Consider the following 17,243-nt stretch of genomic DNA (forward strand, 5'->3'; position numbering starts at 1 on the left):
TACTTTAATTGTACTGTTATTGGATTCAAAGGGAAAATACAGCAAGTACAGCACAGTTAGAACAAATACAGAACTCCTACAACTTTGAAGTACGTGTGTAGCCAGGTGTACACAATGTGTAAGTAAAAGTTTGCTATTTACTTCAAACGTTCCACCCAGTATACAATAAACACAACAGTATACGTGTAACTGTACCACTTACTATGGTAGTCGCTGATACATCAGCTTTGTTGTCTAAAAGAACTTGGACAATATTTATATGTCCTCCTCTACTTGCAAAGTGTAAGGCAGCCCAGTCACCCTATAAGAGTAACACATGTATTAGTACAATGATATTATCATAACATACTGTAATAACTATGGTGGAACTTCAGTTATCTGAACCTCTGGGGATCACCTGATGTTTGGATAACTGAATAGTATGTATAATCCTGTACTGTATAAAATTGAACTACTATAAGAAGAGTAACGATACTCTGTTTTATTTATTCATTTATTTACTTATTCATTAAGGCTTCATAGCACAAGTACTGAAGGTCTGTAAGACAACTGGCCTGTTTAAAGTTGTTACATAAAGTATGTTTGAAAAAGTGGAAAAAGGAGAAAAATCCATGACTGGATCTGGGCAGCCTCGAACCTGTAGTCATCTGATTAATGTTCGAATGCTTACAGGAGTCTGCCAGGTAGTCAGGATGTATTCTTCTTAAATTGATGTTTAGTTGATAGAAACTGCTGCAATACTTTGTGTACAGATAATTGAAGTTATACTGTCTATTACCACTACCACATGTATAATTATCTCTTCTATTACTAATACGAGTATAAACTGACATTCTTTGCTATATCACATATCAGATATCACTCTGACATTTTAGGCATGTAGCTTTATAAACATTGTAGTGGTCTGGTAAAATATTATGATGTGTCTGACATTGGCTAACTTGTTTGGTAAGTAGAACCCCCCCCCAAAACACCTTTGCTGTAAAAAAAAGGTGCGTCCAAGAAACTACAAGTAACTGAAAAAAAAACAGCTCAGCTATAGAAAAAGACTAACTGGCAACTGAAAGAGCTGATACCTGGAGCGGCCAAGAATCAATGTTACTACAACTAACAAAGTACCAAATTCATGCAAGAATACCTTGGCTGAAAAACAGATAAATGAAAGTAACCGGCAACCAAAACAACTGATATCTGAAGTGGCCAAGAATAAAATTTATGTTGATACAACTAACTACAATTATTAATGAAGTTGTAACATTGAATCTTAATCATCCAACTGTGTTCTATACATTATTCATCCCTGCTACATCGTAAATTAATTCTTTGTAACTCTAATTAGCTGGTAATTTGGCCGCCTTTTTCAATAGTCAGTATAAAGAAAAAAAGGCGGCCAAATTACCAGCTAATTAGAGTTACAAAGAATTAATTTACGATGTAGCAGGGATGAATGTATAGAACACAGTTGAATGATTAAGATTCAATGTTACAACTTCATTAATAACTGTAGTTAGTTGTATCAACATAAATTTTATTCTTGGCCGCTTCAGATATCAACTGTTTTGGTTGCCGGTTACTTTCATTTATCTGTTTTTCAGCCAAGGTATTCTTGCATAAATTTGGTACTTTGGTAGTTGTAGTAACATTGATTCTTGGCCGCTCCAGATATCAGCTCTTTCAGTTGCCAGTTAGTCTTTTTCTATAGCTGAGCTGTTTTTTCAGTTACTTGTAGTTTCTTGGACGTGCCCTTTTTTATAGCAAAGGTGTTTTGGGGGGGATATCACTAATTTTTATCAGTTATATAATTTACAGACTCAACTTGATTGATCAAGCCATGGGGTGAATTCTGCATTGTAGAGGTGTTGAGACCAAACACAAAGTGGTGAACATATATCATACATTCCTATAGTAGCTGTGAATTGTTATTAGAACCAGGGCTGGTCGAAACTGCAATTTACTGGTCAGGCCAAGTAATGGCTACAGTCAGGGTTACCACTAAAGATGTATGTAATAAACTTATTTGCAAAGCATGCTTTACTAGGTTGTCTGGGAGGATACCAAATCTGAAAAAAATTGACATAGCAACTCTGAGATTACATTTGGGAGTGTTTTTAGACAGAAATGTAGCACTTTCTGCTATTTTATTTGATGACTGTTCTATTAGAGTATTTTATTGCCTGACTGTTCTATTAGAATATATTGATACTTTTCCATGAATAAAACCTGCTATGGCCACTACCATAGTGGCCATAGTGCCCTTAGGACAATTCAGCAACTTGGTTTTCCACTCACAGCACAAGATGCTTTGCAGAGGGTCTATTACAGAGATCACAAATGTGGTACACCACATTATACTATTTTCATTTCAGTACATAGACACACGCATACATCATCATCATAATATTATACAAGCACAAGGCACACACACGCACACACAACACACACACACACACACACACACACACACACAAACACACACACGCACGCAAAATGTGCAAACACTATACATACTACACATGTCAACACATATACACGACATAGTGATGTAAACAAGTTAATATCACAATGCTCTCGTAGGTGAGCTGGGAGTTCCCTTACTAGATGTTAAAAAATTCTTGCAGTGCTTGAAACAGAGGTACTGGAGAGTGAAGGATTATCACTGACATCATATTCAATCACAATAATTGTTGCAATGTGAAATCAATATTAATTGCTTATGTACTGTATTACCATTGTTATGTTAATGTGCATGATTTATCTCACAATATGATTACCTTTTGGTATGTTGGTAGACTGTACTGGTGTGTTTGAGTACCATTACAGAGGCAGAGGAAACAACTTTTAGAAGGGAGGATGGGTGCATATCTGCTGGAGTATGCATATGCCTCGCAGAAGTTTTAAAAAAAATTTTCCCTTTGAAAGTGAATAAGATTAATTGAATAGCACCTTTAAAGCCATGATTTGGTTAACCGCATAGACAATTTTTTTTTAGCTCAAATAATTTGGCATAGCTGTTCTTTCATATAAAAGCTACTAAGAACGATTCACATTATTATTTACTAAATTATTTACCTAAGATGGAAAACTGGAGGAGGAGACAACATCATCAGACAGACCACCACGTACAGTGGATTTAAGGGCATTAATTGTGTACTCTCACCGGCGTCTTCGGTCAAAGGACACACGGTCGCGAAACTCACGATCCATAAGAGTACCTACTAGTGTTCACGTGCGCTACTTGAGGTGTGAAAGGCATTTCCAAGGGATTTCCCCTGCTAGCACAAGTTGTAATTGATGATGGTCAGGCAAGGAACGTTAAATGTCCATATGCCCACTCTTGTATACATCACTGATCATGAAATCTAAGTGTCATGCACCCTATGGCCTGCTGTACGGGTTGACACGCCACTAAAATCTACTGCCTGGTATGACACGTGTATGAAATGGTATGAACAAATACGGAAATGGCACTTCACTTTGATCGTGACCTACTTTGCGAAAGGGTGTAGATCTAACTGTAAGTTAATATCGCTTATGAAATGTTTTTGTATGTGTGTAAATAAGGTGTTTCAGCCCTTCACTTCAGTCTTGCCTGAACATGAGTGAATTAATTAGAGTTAGTGCATATTAGGAACCTCAGACGGTGGTTGTGAGGGGTCCGCAACTCTAGGAATCACGTCAATGGTTCAGACGTGATTCTGGAATCAGGAATCACAATTTGTTTAAAATTTCCTGTAAATCTTTGTGCTTCTCCATATTTCTGTGTATGTATCCTTAGCGCCAGGAATCACAGAATCAGTTGTAGAATCAGTGTGATTTCCGAATCACGTCTATCAAAACCCCATAGTTGCGGACCCCTCGGGTGGTTGCTACTTTATATAGTTGTTAAATGTGCTCCTGTTACATACTAAACTGTGCAAAGAGGAAAACAAGTTATTTCTTCTGATATATTCCAGGCAAATTTGATTGTTAGATTCCCGTTTCCGCCCACATGGTTTAATAGAAATGCCACAAAATTTTCATTATATGGCTATTTCCACCGCATGGATTTTCAAATATTCACAATAATTTCATTATTGTAATAGTGGATTTATTTTAGTGTTTTCTTCAAGATTTTAGCTTATTTTAGTGTTTTCTTCAAGGTTTTAGCCATAATGAATAATGACCGCCCGCCCGCATGATATTTTGAAAACCTTGAAACGGGAATCTAACAATCAACTTTGCCTGGCCTTATCAGATGTCCCGATGGTTGTTTCTGCAGGTCACTTGAAGGTCTACCTCACATTGTTGTATGTGTTAAAGCATGTGTTTCTTCATGTAAGAAGTACTGAAGTAAGTTTCCTAAGGAAATGGTTTTGCCAGATGTTGAAATTGACCTTGCCTGGTGAAAGAAAAATTGTGTTACATATTTTTAAGGCCAATTTGTTGTTTATACTATGAGGTCTTAACTGCATGATATTATCCTGCATTTTCAAGGTCTCATTATTGTGGTCTACTGCATCATCAACAAATTATATCAAAAAAGAAGGAATGGAACCATACTGCAGACGTCTGTGTTATTGGTAGATTGGGACCAATGATTACATGTATTGTGATTATAGAATTGTAATTCTCCAGGTCAGTTTCTTTCAGGGACTCATAATTGAGTATCTTGAGTTTTAAGCGTTCATATTTTTGCACATTAATCTCATTGTACTTGTAGTGCCCACTTTGCCAACTTGCTGTTTACAGATGTGTTCTCAGTAGTGTGGTAATCTACATTAAACTGAATTTATTTCCTAAAAATGTTACTATGCTTATGTACCATAGTAACCATGCTAACAAATGTTTGTTGGTAAAATGCATTTGTCACATATCTCCTTAATGAACAAATGTTCGAATATTCAGACATTTGTCCCACCACTAGTTATTTTACACAATTAATGGCTCTAACCACCAGTATCTAGATCATGAGACTACCCTGATTTGGAAAGTGTCCCTGGTTTTCCAGGTACATTGATGTGCAATGAGATTTTGTAGAACCTTCGACTGTCTGTGCATGGTTAATGTGCTCTATAGTGCATGCCAAACTTGTTACCTAGGTTTAGATTGACCACACAATTAACATGTTGTTTTTCTTGACAGGTCCAGTGAAATTCAGGCATTGGTTTATTGGGGAAGGAACCATTAGCTAGGATTACTGATGGTTTGCCACTTGCAGCACAGGTTGTTTGTGAACGGACCACACTTTTTGTAAAGGAGATCAATCACAAACTGGTACGCATGTGCACGTGTACTTTTTTGCACTCACACGCATACTGTGCATGAGCACGAGACGCACACACAATATACATGGACATTAAAATATACATGCATACACAACATATTGGTTGTACTAGCTTTGTATTTTGTCGTAACTTAATATCGTTATTCTTAAATCCAGGTATGTGACCCAGAGTGGAATAGGGGCGACAGTGGGGGATTCCTCTGTTTGTCATCTGGTGTTATTCAACTGTCCAGCACTTGACAGCCATTGGGGGTGGTGGCAAGGGTGTTCCATCTAGCCTGGGAGAAAATTTTCAAACTGTCCCAGTTGCACCCCCACCCCACCCCCATCCCCTTCTTGGTAGTACTGAAGATTGGTCTCCCCTCAAGTACACAATGGCAGATGAAGCAAAGACAATAATCATTTCTTATTTGTCTACCAACATGGGACAGTGGCTTATTTTTAAAAGTGCATTTTGTGAAATACTGTATTGTTGCATCTATCAATTAACTTGCGTGACATGATATGTTAATCACTAGCTGTCTGGATTTACTGTACATGAGCACCGTTTCGTCAGAAAGTTAGATCCGAATTGGGAGTGACAATGTCTACACGAATAAAGGCAATCACGTGATAGTACATGGGTGGCGCTAAATGAAATTATCCTGAAAACACTCTCCCTAGGGAAGTTACATTCTTCACGCTTTCACAGTACACTTATATGAGTGTTGGGTTTGTGTCCATGCCGCGTCTTTAAAAGTTATCATTTGGATTAGGCATTTGGTAAGCAAAATCCGCTGTACAGGGAGTCCAGTATTAGAAAACTCCTGTGCCAGTATTACCCCACAAAAGGTAGTTATATTCAATGATAATAATGGCGATAACGCTAACGCAAGCCGAGATATCAGCATAATAAAGTGAACCTGGTCTTATTTTAACGGTTGCGACAAGATAACCACTCATTTACAATTACGGCGCCCGCTATACAATACATTTCTAATGGGAATGATTGCATAATTCAGGGCTAAAATTGTGAAACCGTCCCTACACGTAAATAACTCACAGTAGTAGCCGTGCGTTTTTTAATTGTGGCGTGCGCTTTATAGTTTCTTGGCCTCGCGCCTCACTACCGTGAGTCTTGATTTAAGGAAAACAGGAATGGGATAGGAACAGAAAGTGGGAATTGGAATGACCCATGGAAAATTCCTGATAAAGATCTTCATGCAATATACAGGTTGGGTATAGGTTGGATTTACAGCACAATGTTTCTTAGCAGCATTGTTTGGATCCCACTAAATGACTGAAACCCTCTAACAGAGCAGTTACCTTCACTAAAATACTCTAATAGAGCAGTCATGCATGTTTTGTTAACTATTCCACAAGGGTCCCCCACATTGATTGACTGTGAATTGATGGTCTACAGCTGCCATAGATTAAGTATATAGCCTAGACTAGCTAAGTTATCAATATTGAAAGACAGCTACTCCTCTGGAACCATAAACATTTTAAAATATTAACTATTAAACAACACTGAGATTCATAAAGTATTCTAGTTAACTGAGCCTATCACAGGCTTTGAAAACTACACCTATTGCTTCCAGATAAGAAATTGTATGAAGAGAGTATGCATGCAGCACTGGTATGCTTGTCAAGCTGAGAGAAGTCCCATGACTGATTATATTGTCCTAAATCTCCTCATTGGAGCCATGTACCTACACATACTGCAGCTACCACATACCCATTATATGATTTTTCCTGCAGTTGCAGATACACATTTCTGCATCTACATGCAGGCACTGTCTGTTAATTAAAACCCTTAAAACTTATTCATGCAATAAAGGTTAATTCAAGGGAGTAGTTAGTTCACTTAGAGCTAGTCTACATACCAAACCTATGACAACTATAGTCCATCAATTACCAGGCATTTAATATAGGTCCCTAGCAGCATGGTGAGATAGTTAGTGAAACATTCTTGACTGCTCTATTTGAGTATTTTTAATGCAGGTGACTGCTCTATTAGAGTGTTTTGATCATTTAAATGAAAGGGTCTAAGCAATGCTTCCAAAAAACATTGTCCTGTAAAATCCACCCTATCCATCATCCATTTGCATGATGACATTTGTTGGTCATTCTCGTTACTGCTTTCCATTCCTGTCCCATTCCTTTTTCCTTTGAATCAAGACACACGGTAGTGTGTCGTACGGCCCAAGAAGCCGGCGCGTAACACCCGTGAGTATATTGACAGGAAGAAAGAAAACGCAATTTTCGCACCTCCGTAGCTCTGTGCTGCCTTGATGAAACAAGACAATTTTTGCTGTGGACACTCCCTCCACCTTCAGCACTCCACATTCCAAATTTGAGCGAAATCGCTTCAAGCGTTCCCGAGATATGCGACTTCAAAAATTGGCTTAGTTTCTTCGTTTTTTTTTTCTTATTATTTTTCTTCCTCTTTTCGCACACTTACAAAAACTGCTATAAAACGCGAACGCCATATCCGATCGCCTTGAAATTTGGCACACAGAAGGGGGGTATAAAGGCGCATCTCTGTACCAACTTTGGCTGGAATACGATAAACAGGCAAAGAGTTATGAGCGATTATTCACGAAAAATAACACCAATATGTTGTCACGCCTACAGGGTAAACCGCGTATGGGAAGAAGCTGAAAATCGGTGGGTGAATAGGTTAACTATTGAACCTCAAACCTTTTGTGGTTTGAAAGAAATCGAGCTAAAAACCAGGAAGATACAACGAAAAAACCAACAGTGTGTAACAATTATGCAATCGAGATTAGCTAATAAAAAACGACTGCTTGCCACGCCTACCAGGTAAACCGCTTGGGGTAATGCTTTGAAAATCGCTGTACAGATGGAGTTATCATCTTAGAAAGGATCTTCAATGGTGTAGAAGAATCAGACTTAAAGCCACGGAGTTATAACACGAATTCCAACTTGGTGTAGCAAGTGCGAGATCGAGATACTCTAATAGAGCAGTCATCCTAATAGAGCAGTCACCCGAAGAGAATTCAAGAGATCAGTTAGAAACAAGTAACCTGTATAGAGATCAGCTACAAACAAGTCACCCTGTAGAGAGATCAGCCACAAACAGTTCACCCTGTAGAGAGATCAGCTAGAAGAAGTTACCTTGTAGGGAATTCATGCAACTATAGAAAGAGATAATTCAGCTAGAAGAAATCACCTTGTAGAGTTCAGCTACAAAGAAACCACAATGTAGAGAGTTCAGCTACAAACAAATCACCCTGTAGAGAGATCAGATAGAAGAAGTTAACTTGTAGAGAGTTCAGCTACAAAGAAACCATCATGTAGAGAAATCAGCTGCAAACAAATCACCTGTAGAGAGTTCAGCTACAAAGAAATCTCCCTGTAGAGAGATCAGCTAGGAGAAGTTTCCTTGTAGAGAGTTCAGTTACAAAGAAACACCATGTAGAGAATTCGTTTACAAACTAGTGACCCTGTAGAGACATCAGCTAGAAGAAGTTACCTTGTAAAGAGTTCAGCTACAAAGAAACCATTCTGTAAAGAGCTCAGCTGCAAAAAAAATCACCTGTACAGAATTCCACTACAAACAAGTCACCCTGTAGAGAGATCAGCTAGAAGAAGTTGCCTTGTTGATAGTTCAGCTACAAACAAATCACTCTGTAGAGAGATCAGCTAGAAGAAGTTACCTTGTAGAGAGTTCAGCTACAAAGAAACCATCATGTGGAGAGTTCAGCTGCAAACAAATCACCTGTAGAGAATTCAGCTACAAACAAATCTCCCTGAAGAGAGATCAGCTAGGAGAAGTTTCCTTGTAGAGAGTTCAGTTACAAAGAAACCACCATGTAGAGAATTCGTTTACAAACTAGTGACCCTGTAGAGACATCAGCTAGAAGAAGTTACCTTGTAAAGAGTTCAGCTACAAAGAAACCATTCTGTAAAGAGCTCAGCTGCAAAAAAAAATCACCTTTACAGAATTCCACTACAAACAATTCACCCTACAGAAAGATCAGCTAGAAGAAGTTACCTCATAGAGAGTTCAGTTACAAAGAAACCACCATGTAGAGAATTCATTTACAAACTAGTGACACTGTAGAGACATCAGCTAGAAGAAATTACCTTGTAAAGAGTTCAGCTACATAGAAACCATTCTGTAAAGAGCTCAGCTGCAAACAGATCACCTGTACAGAATTCAGCTACAAACAAATCACCCTGTAGAGAGATCAGCTAGAAGAAGTCACTTTGTAGAGAGTTCAGCTACAAAGAAAACATCATGTGGAGAGTTCAGCTGCAAACAAATCACCTGTAGAGAGTTCAGCTACAAACCAATCTCCCTGTAGAGAGATCAGCTAGAAGAAGTTTCCTTGTAGAGAGTTCAGCCACAAACAAATCACCCTGTAGAAAGAACAGCTAGAAGAAGTTACCTTGTAGAGAGTTCAGTTACAAAGAAACCACCATGTAGAAAGTTCAGCTACAAACTAGTGACCTTGTGGAGACATCAGCTAGAAGAAACTACCTTGTAGAGATCTCAGCTACAAAGAAACCATTCTGTAAAGAGCTCAGCTGCAAACAAATCACCTGTACAGAATTCAGCTACAAACAAATCACCCTGTAGAAAGATCAGCTAGAAGAAGTCACCTTGTAGAGAGTTCAGCTACAGTTAAAAGAAACCACCATGTAGGGAGTTCAGCTAGAAGAAGTTACCTTGTAGAGAGTTCAGCTACAAAGAAACCATCATGAAGAGAGTTCAGCTGCAAACAAATCTCCCTGTAGAGAGTTTAGTTAGAAGAAGTTACCTTGTAGAGAGTTCAGCTACAAAGAAAACATTCTGTAAAGAGCTCAGCTGCAAACAAATCACCTGTACAGAATTCAGCTACAAACACATTACCCTGTAGAGAGATCAGCTGGAAAGAAGTTATCTTGTAGATAGTTCAGCTACAAACAGATCACCCTGTAGAGAGATCAGCTAGAAGAAGTTACCTTGTAGAGAGTTCAACTACAAATTTAAAGAAACCATCATGTGGAGAGTTCAGCTGCAAACAAATCACCTGTAGAGAGTTCAGCTACAAAGAAACCACCATGTAGAGAGTTCAGTTAGAAGAAGTTACCTTGTAGAGAGTTCAGCTACAAAGAAACCATCATGAAGAGAGTTCAGCTACAAACAAATCACCCTGTAGAGAGATCAGCTAGAAGAAGTCACCTTGTAGAGAGTTCAGCTACAAAGAAACCACCATATAGAGAGTTCAGCTGCAAACAAATCACCCTGTAGAAAAATCAGCTACAAATAAATCACCCTGTAGAAAGATCAGCTAGAAGAAGTTACCTTGTAGAGAGTTCAGCTACAAAGAAACCAACATGTAGGGAGTTCAGCTAGAAGAAGTTACCTTGTACAGAGTTCAGCTACTAAGAAACAATCATGAAGAGAGTTCAGCTGCAAACAAATCTCCCTGTAGAGAGTTCAGTCAGAAGAAGTTACCTTGTAGAGAGTTCAGCTACAAAGAAACCATTCTGTAAAGAGCTCAACTGCAAACAAATCACCTGTACAGAATTCAGCTACAAACAAATCACCCTGTAGAGAGATCAGCTAGAAGAAATTACCTTGTAGAGAGTTCGGCTACAGTAAAAAGAAACCACCATGTAGAGAGTTCAGCTGCAAAGAAATCACCCTGTAGAAAATTCTGCCACAAACAAATTGCCCTGTAGAAAGATCAGTTAGAAGAAGTTATCTTGTAGAGAGTTCAGCTACAAAGAAACCACCATGTAGAGAGTTCAGCTAGAAGAAATTACCTTGTAGAGAGTTCAGCTACAAAGAAACCATCATCTAGATAGTTCAGCTGCAAACAAATCACCTGTAGAGAGTTCAGCTACAAACAAATCTCCCTGTAGAGAGATCAGTTAGAAGAAGTTACCTTGTAGAGAGTTCAGCTACAAAGAAACCATTCTGTAAAGAGCTCAGCAGCAAAAAAATCACCTGTACAGAATCCAGCTGCAAATAAATCACCCTGTAGAGAGAACAGCTAGAAGAAGTTACCTTGAAGAGTGTTCAGTTACAAAGAAACCACCATGGACAGTTCTGTAATAAATATATGTATTATATATATATTTTGTACATTTACTGATAAAATCAGAAATATTTAAAGTACATCTGCTTCATCTTTTCTTCTTCCTGTGGTAAAGAAAAAAAGATAGGTTTAAAAAGTCCCAAAGCAGGCCATAGGCCGGCTTTGGGGTATACAAATACAAAAAGAAGTGAAATCTAATCCAAAACAGCCAAGCTGTAAAAAAAGTGTGTGGCCCTCAAAAAGGCTATGGTGAAAAAAGATGTGAAATCCAAGGTGGCGGCCAAGAAATGGCTGTGATGGTAGGTTAATGGTAAAAATTTTAATAACGACAATTCAGCTGAATTTTGTGCCAATTGACCAAGCGGCACCAAAATTCACCTGAATTGTTGTTATTAAAATTTTTACCATTAACCTACCATCACAGCCATTTCTTGGCCGCCACCTTGGATTTCACATCTTTTTTCACCATAGCCTTTTTGAGGGCCACACACTTTTTTTACAGCTTGGCTGTTTTGGATTAGATTCTACTTACACTGTACTCCTGTACTGTTTGAAATGTGTCGTATGAAGATCAGAGGGAAATACAGCGAAGTTTGGCAAGTACATGTAGTACTGTTAAAACAATACAGCACACTTGTCAGCTTTGAAGTGTGAGGTCAGATGTATAAGATGGACATAAAAATATGCTTTTCTCTTTGACCATTCCACCCCAAAATAATGAGAAATACAAAAATTATTTGTATTATGTTTGAATAATATTTGTACAACTATGCATGTAACTATAAACTTACACTGGTAGTTGCTGATACATCAGCTTTGTTGTCTAAAAGAAGTTGGACAATATTAACATGTCCATTTTCACTTGCATAGTGTAAGGCAGTCCAGCCACCCTATAAGAGTAACACATGTATTAGTACAATGATATTATCATAACATACTGTAACAACTACAGTGGAACTTCAGTTATCTGAACCTCTGGGGATCACCTGATGTTTGGATAACTGAATAGTATGTATAATCCTGAAGTTAAATTACTGTAATAAAATTGAACTACTATAAGAAGAGTAATGATACTCTGTTTTATTTATTCATTTATTTACTTATTCATTAAGGCTTCACAGCACAAGTGCTGAAGGTCTGTAAGACACCTGGCCTGTTTAAAGTTGTTACATAAAGTATGTTTGAAAAGGTGGAAAAGGAGAAAAATCCATGACTGGATCTGGGCAGCCTCAAACCTGTAGTCATCTGATTAACGTTCGAATGCTTACAGGAGTCTGCCAGGTAGTCAGGATGGATTCTCCTTAAGTTGATGTTTAGTTGATAGAAACTGCTGCAATACTTTGTGTACAGATAATTGAAGTTATACTGTCTATTACCACTACCACATGTATAATTATCTCTTCTATTACTAATACAAGTATAAACTGACATTCTTTGCTATATCACATATCAGATATCACTCTGACATATTAGGCATGTGGCTTTATAAACATTGTAGTGATGTGGTAGAATATTATAATGTGTCTGACATTGGCTAACTTGTTTGGTAAGTAGAATTTAAGGAAAACAGGAATGGGATAGGAACAGAAAGTTGGAATGGGAATGGCCCATGGAAAATTCTTGATAAAGATCTTCATGCAATATACAGGTTGGATATAGGTTGGATTTACAGTACAATGTTTCTTAGCAGCATTGTTTGGACCCCACTAAATGACTGAAACCCTCTAACAGAGCAGTTACCTTCACTAAAATACTCTAATAGCAGTCATGCATGTTTTGTCAACTATTCCACAAGGGTACCCACATTGATGGACTGTGAATTGATGGACTACAGCTGCCATAGATTAGGCATATAGCCTAGTCTAGCTACAGGTAAGTCATAAGTATTGAAAGATAGCTACTCCTCCGGAACGATAAACATTTTAAAATTATACTATTAAACAACACTGAGATTCACAAAGTATTCTAGTTAACTAAGCCTATCATAGGCTTTGACAGCTACACCTTTGTTTCCAGATAAGAAGTCGTATGAAGAGAGTATGCATGCAGCACTGGTATGCTTGTCAAGCTGAAGTGGCTACAAGAGAAGTCCCATGACTGATCATATTGTCCTTAGCCTCCTCATTGGAGCCATGTACCTACAAATACTGCAGCTACCACATATATATCCATCATATGACTTTTTCCTGCAGTTGCAGGTACAACTTTTGCATCTATATGCAGGCACTGTCTGTTAATTAGAACCCTTAAAACTTATTTACGCAATAAAGGTTGATTCAAGGGAGTAGCTAGTTGACTTATAGCTAGTCTATAAATACCAAACCTATAACAACTATAGTCCATCAATTACCAGGCATTTAATATAGGTCTCTAGCAGCACGGTGAGATAGTTAGTGAAACATTCTTGACTGCTCTATTGGTGTATTTTTAATGCAGGTGACTGCTCTATTAAAATGTTTTATTTAATCATTTAAATGAAAGGGTCTAAGCAATGCTTCCAAGAGACATTGTCCTATAAAATCCACCCTATCCATCATCCATTTGCATGATGACATTTGTTGGTCATTCTCGTTACTGCTTTCCATTCCTGTCCTATTCCTTTTCCCCTTGAATTCTACTTACTCCTTTACTCTTTGAAATGTGTTGTATGAAGATCAAAGGGAAATACAGCAAAGTTTGGCAAGTACATGTAGTACTGTTAGAACAAATACTATACAGCACACTTGTCAGCTTTGAAGTGCGAGGTCAGATGTATAAGATGGAAATAAAAATACGCTTTTCTCTTTGATCATTCCACCCAAAAATAATGAGAAATACAAAAATATTTTGTATTATGTTTGAATAATTTTTGTGCAACTATGCATGTAATTGTGAACTTACATAGGTAGTTGCTGATACATCAGCTTTGTTGCCTAAAAGAAGTTGTACAATATTTACATGTCCTCCTTTACTTGCATAGTGTAAGGCAGTCCAGCCATCCTATAAGAGTAACACATGGGTATTAGTACAATGACATTATCATAACATACTGTAATAACTACAGTGGAACTTCAGCTATCTGAACGGCTGGGGATCACCTGATGTTTGGATAACTTAATAGTATGCATACTCCTGAAGTTAGACTATTCTAAACTACTCTACGAAGAGTAACCACTCTGCTGATGTTAACTCTTACATCATAATGTAGTTATGTGGGAAAATCCATACTTTGGAATTCAACTGTATAATAACAAGCTAATGTAGAAATTTTCCGACATTTGTATACTCCAGTTATTAGCCACACATAGTTATTAAGTACTTATTACTTCATGGTACACTTATTCCAGACACTTGTTTAAGGGTATATAGTTGAAATTATACTGCAAGCTCATGCTACCTATGTAGAATAGAAACAGAAGACCCCTGGCTTGTCATGGACTTGGTAGTGCTACTACTTTAATTGTACTGTTATTGGGATCAAAGGGAAAACACAGCAAGTACAGCACAGTTAGAACATAATACAGAACACCTACAACTTTGAGGTATGCAGCCAGGTGAAAGTAAAAGTTTACTTTTTACTTCAAACATTCCACCAATATACAATAAACATAATACTATATGTGTAACTGTACCACTTACCCATTCACTTGCTGCTGATACATCAGCTTTGTTGTCTAAAAGAAGTTGGACAATATTTACATGTCCTTTTTCACTTGCATAGTGTAAGGCAGTCTTGCCATCCTATAAGAGTAACACATGTATTAGTACAATGACATTATCATAACATACTGTAATAACTATAGTGGAATCTGAACCTGGGGGATCACCTGGTGTTTGATAACTTAATAGTATGTATACTCCTGAAGTTGGACTACTCTAATAAAACTGAACTACTATAAGAAGCGTAACCACTCTGTTGAAGTGAAGTTGACATAAACTCTTACATCATAATGTAGTCATGTGGGAAATCCATAATTTGGAATAATTATAGTAATAACATGGCAATGTAAAATGTGACCGGGCCTGCAAAAATAAGGCATGTGGGCACAAGCTACACCCTGCCACACAATAGGTCATATCTCCATACTGGAATTGAATATCTGCATTCTATAACTTGTATTATGAAGCCAATTAAATGAGTAATACGTGCTGAACATTTCATGGTCATAGCATAATGGCATCAAAAGTTTTGAGCCATGAAAGCTTGAAAAAGTAAGCAAATTTTATGTGCCCACATGCCCTATTTTCGCAGGCCCGGTCACAAATTTTCTCACATTCGTAGACTCCAATTATTAGCTACACATGGTTATAAAATGCTTATAGCTTCATGGCATACTCGTGCTAGACATCTGTTGGTTAAGTGCATATAGTTGAAATTCTACTGCAAGATCATCCTACGTACAAGTATGTATAGAATAGAAGCAGAAGATCATTGTATAAACCTGAAGTGTCATAGCACAGTACACAAGATGCAATACCAGAAATGTGTCTACCACCACTTGTAATAATGATTACTGCACCTGACTTGCCATTGACTTGGTATTGCTAATACTTTAATTGTACTGTTATTGGGATCAAAGGGAAAATACAGCAAGTACAGCACAGTTAGAACAAATACAGAACACCTACAACTTTGAGGCACGTGTGTAGCCAGGTGTACACAATGTGTAAGTTAAAGTTTGCTATTTACTTCAAACATTCAACGCAGTATACAATAAACATAATAATATATGTGTAACTGTAACACTTACACCAGTAGTTGCTGATACATCAGCTTTGTTGTCTAAAAGAACTTGGACAATATTTACATCTCCTTTTTCACTTGCATAGTGTAAGGCAGTCCTGCGATTCTATAAGAGTAACACATGTATTAGTACAATGACATTATCATAACATACTGTATTAACTACAGTGGAACTTCAGTTATCTGAACCTCTGGGGATCACCGGGTGTTTGATAACTGAATAGTATGCACTGTATACTCCTGTAGTTAATTTACTCTAATAAAAGTAAGTATAGAGTAATCACTCCATTGATATTTAGTTGACAGAAATTCTTGTGGCTATAGATAGTTAGAGGTTAGGAACATATGCACACCAAGGTTCTTCATGAGTTTAGAAATACAATTGTGAATAACCTTGAGCATGGTTCTTAACCAACATAGAAAATAGTGGGGGTGTAGTTATAGCAAAGGTGGACTGATACCAGTATTAGTATCGATGCCGATACCAATGGTATCAGTATCAGATCGGTATCGGTATTACAAAGGTACAGATACCACCAGTAGACACTCACTACTTTGAACCATCTCTAGCTAACTTTCCAGTAGCAAATAACTTAGTTGGGCTAACAAAGTAGTGAAAACAAAGCCTTTGTTACTCTTTTCCAAGTATTGTTACAATTGCTCCATGTGTATTCTAATATATTATAACATGTGAATCCTTTGTAATTAAATTACAGTGCAGTTGTTCCTCAAAAAAATAAGTTTATGACTCAAAGAAATAAGTTTATGACTACTTGGCTTGCTTTTTCATGAAAAGGTTTGGTTGCAAGGCTGTAACAAATGTGACCAGATTAGTGAAAATGGGTCTTCCACACACATCCAATTCTATGAACTTGGAAGACCATAACTTAGTGTTCAAGAAAGATACAAACCTGGAAATTTCTCCATCCATTAACCTATGTTGGTGCTCACCTCTGACCAAATTTCGAGTCAATAACTTTTTTCCAATTTCAAGTTAAGAATTGCCAAAATTTGTAAATTGAATGTGTGTGGAACAACCCTTTTTGCAAATCCGGTCACAAATATTGTAAGATTATCAGCTGCCCATGCAATTAATTACCTAAATAATAAGTTTACAATAAAACTACCTCAAATCAAGCAATTAGTAATCCACAATGATGTTTATCATGTTTAGCTGTTTATACAATCAATATTTTGAAACTTGATTGAACTGAGATCTTCA

The 17,243-nt window shown here is 37.4% G+C and overlaps 1 protein-coding gene and 1 long non-coding RNA gene across 2 annotated transcripts in view; one reads left to right on the plus strand and one right to left on the minus strand.

The window, feature by feature from the left end:
• Positions 1–17,243, minus strand: part of LOC136257819 (uncharacterized) — a 202,803-nt gene that overhangs the window by 143,892 nt on the left and 41,668 nt on the right. The window contains exons 3-6 of the mRNA XM_066051122.1: positions 16,029–16,127; positions 14,917–15,018; positions 14,179–14,277; positions 12,090–12,188 (exon numbers count right to left, since the gene is read on the minus strand). Of these exons, the coding sequence (XP_065907194.1) occupies positions 12,090–12,188; positions 14,179–14,277; positions 14,917–15,018; positions 16,029–16,127 (399 nt within the window). The remainder of the gene's footprint in view (positions 1–12,089; positions 12,189–14,178; positions 14,278–14,916; positions 15,019–16,028; positions 16,128–17,243) is intronic.
• On the plus strand, positions 3,426–4,588 carry LOC136257223 (uncharacterized). Its single transcript, XR_010701852.1, has 3 exons — positions 3,426–3,514; positions 4,259–4,329; positions 4,474–4,588. It is a non-coding gene; the product is annotated as an uncharacterized lncRNA (long non-coding RNA).

Source organism: Dysidea avara, chromosome 6 (genome assembly GCF_963678975.1).
Source record: "Dysidea avara chromosome 6, odDysAvar1.4, whole genome shotgun sequence".
Taxonomy (NCBI): Eukaryota; Metazoa; Porifera; class Demospongiae; order Dictyoceratida; family Dysideidae; genus Dysidea; species Dysidea avara.